The sequence below is a fragment of the Pterocles gutturalis genome, unplaced genomic scaffold (genome assembly GCF_000699245.1).
Source record: "Pterocles gutturalis isolate BGI_N339 unplaced genomic scaffold, ASM69924v1 scaffold19221, whole genome shotgun sequence".
Classification (NCBI taxonomy): domain Eukaryota; kingdom Metazoa; phylum Chordata; class Aves; order Pterocliformes; family Pteroclidae; genus Pterocles; species Pterocles gutturalis.
Window position 1 is genome coordinate 1 of NW_010103457.1, and position 7,167 is coordinate 7,167.

Below are 7,167 nucleotides of genomic sequence, written 5' to 3' on the forward strand. Positions count from 1 at the left end.
GGCTGGAGGGGGGGTGTCGGGCGGGGGGTCCCCGCTGAGAGCCGGCGCTGTCGCCCCGCAGGAGGAGCTGCCGCTGCCCCTGGAGCACTTCCTGCAGAGGATGGCCCGCAGACCCCGGCCCCAGCAGTTCTTCGGCCTCATGGGCAAGCGGGATGCCGGTGAGCCGGGCGGGGGGCTCGGTCTCTCTCTGCATGCCTCTCCTCCTAGGGCCGCTCCAAACATCACAGCGGTTGCCACTTGGGTTTAATGCATTAAATCTTTCTCAAAAGTTGCAGTACGGGTTGTTTGGTTGGGAGTTGTTGTGGGTTGGGTTTTTTGGTTGTTGGTTTTTTTTTTTTGCAAGTTTGATATCAGATAAACCCAGCGATTCGAAAAAAGTCTTCACACCAAAGTGCTAAATGCACACGCATTACAACATGTAATCACCAGTAAGGAGTATCATGATAATTCACAGGTTGGTCACAAGCGTGGAAATTGCTTGTGTATACAGTTATTGCCATGGTTTCTACATGTTTACTGAATCAAGAATTGGTCAAAGCAACCTGGAGCTAAACAGATCTAAATTGTGTGGGTTTAGCTGAAGCAAGATTTTGCAGTCTATTCAAAGAGATATGCAGTTGTAAACAATCACCTTAATCTTCCTTAAGTGGAATATGTGTAAGGTAGTTTCTGTATTTGATTCTTCAGAGCATTGCAGTAGCGTCATATGTATATGCCAATCCTTTCTGAACAACTCTTTCCTTTTTTTCTCTTTATTTTCCTCTTCCAATCAGGATATGGCCAGATCAGTCACAAAAGTAAGTTTAAAAAAATGCAAATATTTTAAGTAATTATTAGAAGATCCAAAAATGGGGAATCGAGTACTGGAGGGGATTGGTTAGAAGGTGACTGAGTTCAGCTAAGGACTGACAGTACCAGTGGTGGAGAAATGTGCTGTTAAAGGATTGAAAATCCCCCAGTGAAGCCTTGAGCCTGTATCTCATCTGAGCCACCACAAGCTTTGAGATTTCAATCCCCATTAATGTGTGGATGTTGCAGCTCTCTCTTATTTCCCATGGGGGGAATTCTGTAAGCCTTTCTCATAGGCAAGGCAGGCTTACTGCCAGACTCAGAGAGGAGCAATTAAGATGGCAAAATCTGGAATATTAGAACAGTGAATTCCCAAATCCACTAGAATGATTCCACAGGGGACAGCCCATGTCATCGTGTGTGAGATACAGTATCTGTGCTCTCAGCACAGTTGTCTGGGTGGGAATCAGACCCCTCCTCACAGCAGGGGCTGATCGATGGTCTGCTGCCATATCAAATGGGACAAGCGTGCCTTGCTTTGCTTCTGTGTAACACCAAGCGGGAGATGCTATCAGCAGTGTGGTGTTAACCTTGTTCTGCACAGTTTTATTCTCTGAAATTATCTGAAGATGTTTAGACTGGAGCCTGAAGACTTTTAATAAGTAGAATGATTTTATATTTTGGGAGACCTCCTCTGTCCACAGAGATCAATAGCTGTCCCAGTGTTCTGTTAGCCACAAGATTTTATCACTAGGATTGTGTATTGTAAGGCCAGTTAAAGAGTCTGATACCAAGCTCATGACAAATAACCTGATGACTAAATAAAAAAATTATAGCTTTCTGAAACTGCTTCAGCCTGAATTAATACCTGTGAGGTCTGAGAACTATTTGTTTTGGTTTGTAGATGAATTACCCAAGCAAAACTCTTTCCAAAGAGAAATTTCTAAGTTTGCCTCAGAAGTCAGCTTAGAGAAAGACGAATGGCTCCTTTTTGGTCCTTATCTGAAACTATAGCTACCACTATATCTGATACGTGCTGTAGGCCAAAATTTGGAGTAATTTATCCTCTACACTTCCAATGCCTTGAGGAGTACTAATGAGACAGAAAGGTAATATTCAAACTCATAAATATTCCAAAAATAGAGCCACACTGTCTAGCTCAGACATGTCCAGACATAGAGTCCCATTGGCTTCTTCTCCAGTGAGGGCTCTGCCTGACCTGCGAGGAAGATTTTTTTTTTTCCCATGTTACATAAAAAACCACTGAGGTAGAACAGGTGCATCATACACATGCAGGTTATGCCAAGATACTGCTGCCTTGTGCCTTTGCTCAAATCAGTAGGAATTGTACTGGGAGAGGAATAACCAGTTATTAGCCATTGTTTTTCCATTATACTTAACCACAAAACAAAACACCTATCTGAGTTAATGAGAAGATGTCCTCTAACTAGTCTGTGCCTTGGTCTAACCTGTTTGGTTCAATTAGTCAGACTGATGTTTGTTCTCCATTGTCTGAGAGTGGTATGAACAACGAGTATGTGAGATGAACAGTTTTGGAGCCTGTGTCTTCCTTCCTCACGAGAACACATTATCTGAAAAGCCTGCCTGTTGAAAATGTATTAAAACACCCCAAAATATATTTTTTTCAGGGCATAAAACAGACTCCTTTGTTGGACTTATGGGCAAAAGATCTTTAAATTCTGGTATGTATATGACTAAATCTGGTGCTTGGTAATATACAGCCTCTTCATTCTGTTTCCTCTCTGTTCTCTCCCAGCAGGTGGAAGAAGCAGTCTTTAGCATAGACCCCAAATTCTGTGAAAAAGGATCAGGATTTTCTTTCTTAACCAAGATATTTCAGGGTCGGCTTCCCTCTAATGCTTGAGATGATCAGGCTGGTCTGAGCTACCATAGCACAGGCAAGGTCAGGTGGAAGTCCCTAGGGCACTTTCCTTACTGCCCCTGTCCTCAACAGCACCATGTTCTGCTGGTCACCAAAGTGCTAATAAACAAAAAAAAAAAAGGAAAGATAATTTTTCCTGAAACATCAAGAAAAATTCACAGGCTGAAAATGTAAAGCTCATTTAAACTTGTGGTCCAAATCTCCTCAGAGATAGGGATACCCTCATTGTCTCTGCAGATTGCTATTCCTTGAGCAAGAGGTGAAAGAGCAGAGATCTGCCCTTAACACCACCTCTTTCTGCAGGTGAAGCTGTTAAACATACCCAGCCTTTTCCAGCTTTTCCTTTAACCCTCCCCACCCCCCATAAAAAAATGCTTGAGCTGACACTGAAATTTTTGTTATTTTCCCATAGCATCCTCCTCCCTCATGTGCACCACCCCTGCGTTGTTCTATATAGGGCTGCAATGAGGAAATCCCTCACTGTGAACCATAAAGTGTCAGTTAATTCCCCAGAATAGGAATTAAAAAAATAAAAAAATCCTAATGCTTATTTCATGCCTCAGAAATAGTTCTCGCTGTTTTGTTAAATGGATGATAAAAGTTAAATTACTAGCTGACACCTTTATATTATATGGATACATGCTGTGATCTATATTCTGCAATTATGGTTGTCAGTAACTTTTATTTTCAATTAAACCCTGTTCAGACTAGTAATACTGCTCTCTGCATCATTTTGCAAATTGCTATGTATCATGAACAATTTTGTACCGTTTTATCTGTGGTGGCAATAGCTATTAAATGCATAATACCTGTAAATATACCTGCTATCACAAAAGTAAATAGCCTGGAAGTAATAAATTGGGTTTGGATTCCATTGGGATTACATTTATATCAATATGAGAATGTAAAATACAGCAAATGTTTAAAAAAGACAAAGATCTGATTGCCCTAATTTCAAAATTGCTGGTATAGTCAGTGTACTGTTATGGAGCATTTGTAACAAACAGCAATAATGAAGTTTTACCCTGCTGGGCTATGTAATACCTGCCTGACAGGTAAAACTAGAATTCACTGCTTTTCTGCTGGATTCCTTGAGAGGAAAATGGCAAGAAGTTGATTATGCTCATCTGGAGAAGATAGGTCCTAAGGACTGTAATCAAAGCAAGATCAGGGGTATGTGCTAGGGCTGCCTTTACTTCTCCCTACTGAAAGATATTTAACTGGGCAGGACCTTTTCTTGGTGCCGTGCCTTGGTGCTGTGGTTTTCTTCTGCAGAAAGCCCCTGAGTCCCCTGGCGATGTGTGGGAGTTTACACTGCCCTGCTGCTGGGTGTAGGAGCAGTTTTACAGCCCTGTGTGACAAAGCAGAGTACCGGGGTGCTGGTGTCTCCATCCCTGGTTTGGCAAAATGGGGTCTGGCACCGGCTGCCTCCTAAGCTGTGAGGTCTGTTGGACAAACGCTCCAGGGAGAGGCTAGAAAACAGTCACCCATACAGTGGAGATACTGTAACAGGCCATATTGAGAAAGCAAGCTCAACTCATTTGGCATTTAGCCTGGTGAAAATTGAAGCTAATTAATTTAAAACTGTCACTGATCCAAAATGCTGGCTCCCTGCAGGACACAGTGCTGAATCTCCCCTAACTAGGTGTGCATTTGCATGCAGTAGTCAGGCATGCGTATGCTCTGTGAAAGCAATCCTCCCTTCGGGGTGGAAGTGAAGATGACTCTGGTGACCAGCTATGTCACCTGATGGCTCTGCTCAAGAAGGGCTCTCTGGGTTTCCCTCTCATTTTAAAAGAGCGAGAAGGAGAGATCTACCGGTACTAAATGGTAAATATGTTACTGAAGACTATTTCAGGCTGCAGTTAGTCCACAGAGCAGCCTGAAGTTTGCTTAGCTCCTGCTGCAGGTTTTAGTAGAAGGTATCACTGGTGTGCAAGGCTGGGGACAGGGAGGGTTTAAACCTGGCGAAGAGCTGACTGTGCAGGACAGAGGGTGCCAGTGTCGGTGGAGACAGCCTCTACCCACAAATTGATCTGAGTGCTCAGATCCCATCAGTTAGATGGATTCCTGGGGGGGTAAAGAGGCTCTGAGATAACGGTGCTTCAAGCAGCTCGACCGATGAGAGGTGGAAAGCACTGCTCCGACCTCCAGCCTCTTGGAGGACAGTGTAGTCTGAAGGGTAAAACCAAATCAAAGCAGCTCAGGGTTCGGCAGGGAGCCTCGTCTTGGTCTGAACAAGCAGGCTGCGGGTCTCTGATGTTTCCTTGTGCTTGCTGGGGCTCATGCAAGGCTGCACCATGCGCTTCATTCTGCTCCATCTTTTGCAGGATCCTCTGAAAGGAGCATAGCACAGAACTACGAACGGAGGCGTAAATGAGACATTCCCATGCATTATTTATTAAACTTCGTTTGTTCCAATGGCCAATGCAGTGTAATATAAACTAACCACTGTATGGAATAATTATTTATTTACTAATAACTGATATTTGGGGTTTTTTTGAGTTGTACATTTAATAAAATGATTATTTTTCATATTGTGGCAGTGATACATGTTGTGTAGGTGCGTTGTGGTTCTGAAAGGACCAGCAACCCTGGTGATGTCTCACAACAAAGCACATTGTTTGATATGACCCATAAAGTTATGTTCACTAAACAAAGAAAATATTCTTTTGTTCATTGAAAGTGAGTCTATCAGCTTCACAGCCGAGCTGATGTACACAGTCTAGTGCCTCAATTTGTTTTCATGGTTTATAATGTACTGTAGTTTCTGTATCAAAAAAAAATATATTTGTATCGTTGCAGCATGTTTTATGTTTTGTGACTACGTACCTATATATTTAAAAAAGTGGGGGTGGGTAAAGTTGGAATGGAAATGTGAGGTCTTCGTTTCATAGTCTGGAATTTTATGATAGTAACATTTTAAATAAAAACTACCCTGGGGATTTTGCAACATACCTTCTCTGGTGATAGTGATGGCATCATTTCCCACGTTGGTCTGGGTGAGACTTGGATCCAAGAAACAGTGGTTTGAGACTGGAAAGAAATATTGAATTAATGACTTCCTTTTGCAGGGAGGCTATGAGCCTCCTCGTGCGGGTTTCGTGAATGTTTGGGGGATTTGCTACTGGAGACAGGCATTCCCGGGATTGCTTCAGGTCACACAACGTGCCATCCATCCTAAACCTGATGGAAATCAAGAAGTGAGTTGACTGAATGAAAAGGGCCTGATTTATCCTCCAGCTCCACATGGAACAATTTGCTGTGGAATTCATCTACTATTGCAGGTTTATTATTTGAAAGCGAAGCTTTTAATAAATTCTGGCCCTCAGATTTACAATAAAAACACCTGTTGGCTTGAATCCATGCAGTATAAGAGAAAAAAATGTGAGTGTAATTCTCTTTTTAATTAAAATGTCTGGTTACTGTATTTCCAGGACAGTCCCAAAATGCTACATACATCTCACCAGATGCCAAGGCATCTGGAGATCTATATTCTCTCCACCTACCAAAAGCTGTACTTCTCTGCTTGATGCTTTCATCACAGATGAATCAGCAGTGAAAACAGCCAGCTTATGCAAACCAAATTTCAAAATAAGCAATACAAGGTGATTAACGGGTTGTTGTTTACTATTTCTCAAGTGAACTTGTCAACCTCCATGTTCAAGTTTACCTGAGGCATCCCCACAACTGCACCCATTAAGAGCACATGGACATTTGACCTCCCTCCTGCTAGGCCGGGAGCAGCACCTAAGCCTGCCCATGCTTTAAACAGACCCAACTTCCAACTAAGTAGGAGCCAGCTCTAGCGAGGTGTGGGGCTACACAGTGGGAAAACTGAGGCAGACTTGTGACGGGGACCACTGTTGTGTGAGACATGGTGGTTGTACTGGTGCTGTGCCAGCTCTTCATCTTGACAGGGTTAATTTTCAGACTAATAACTTCTGTATCAGCTCCCACTGAGCTCAGTGAGGGGGGAAACTGATTGCTGGGCTAACAGCATGGCAAAAGGGCTGTGGAAATGCATGCTGAGTAACACTCAGTGAAGGGTAAAAAGAAAGAAGAAGCTTTAAAATGCTGTTCCTCGTGCCTGGAGGCCCATGGTGCTCCCAGAGCTCACAGCCTGTGTGCGCTGAATTGTGAGACACAGAGAAGAAATAAAAGCCCTGCTGCTTGCTCCCTGCAGCCCATGCATCTCACAGACCTCCCCGCAGAAGCAATCACGGCAAACATATTTGCATCCAGAGAAAGCCACACAAGATAGAATGGGCTTTAAGTGTTTGGAGGACAGCACAGAGACTAGTTAACAGCATCCAGCAAAGGGCTGGGACTGAATTTTCTGGCAAACCATAGAACCACAGGAGGTTTGGGTTGGAAGGGACCTTAAAGATCATCTAGTTCCAATCCCCTGTCATGGGCAGGGGCATCTTTCACTAGACCAGGTTGCTCAAAGCCTCATCCAACCTGGCCTTGAA

The 7,167-nt window shown here is 43.4% G+C and overlaps 1 protein-coding gene across 1 annotated transcript; it reads left to right on the top strand.

The window, feature by feature from the left end:
- Positions 1-61: 61 nt before the first annotated feature.
- TAC1 (tachykinin, precursor 1) lies at positions 62-5,072 on the top strand (the record flags this gene model as incomplete). Its single annotated transcript, XM_010086734.1, has 3 exons — positions 62-158; positions 774-797; positions 5,023-5,072. Coding segments are annotated over 3 exons (171 nt in total), but the record flags the coding sequence as incomplete, so codon positions are not given.
- Positions 5,073-7,167: the final 2,095 nt, after the last annotated feature.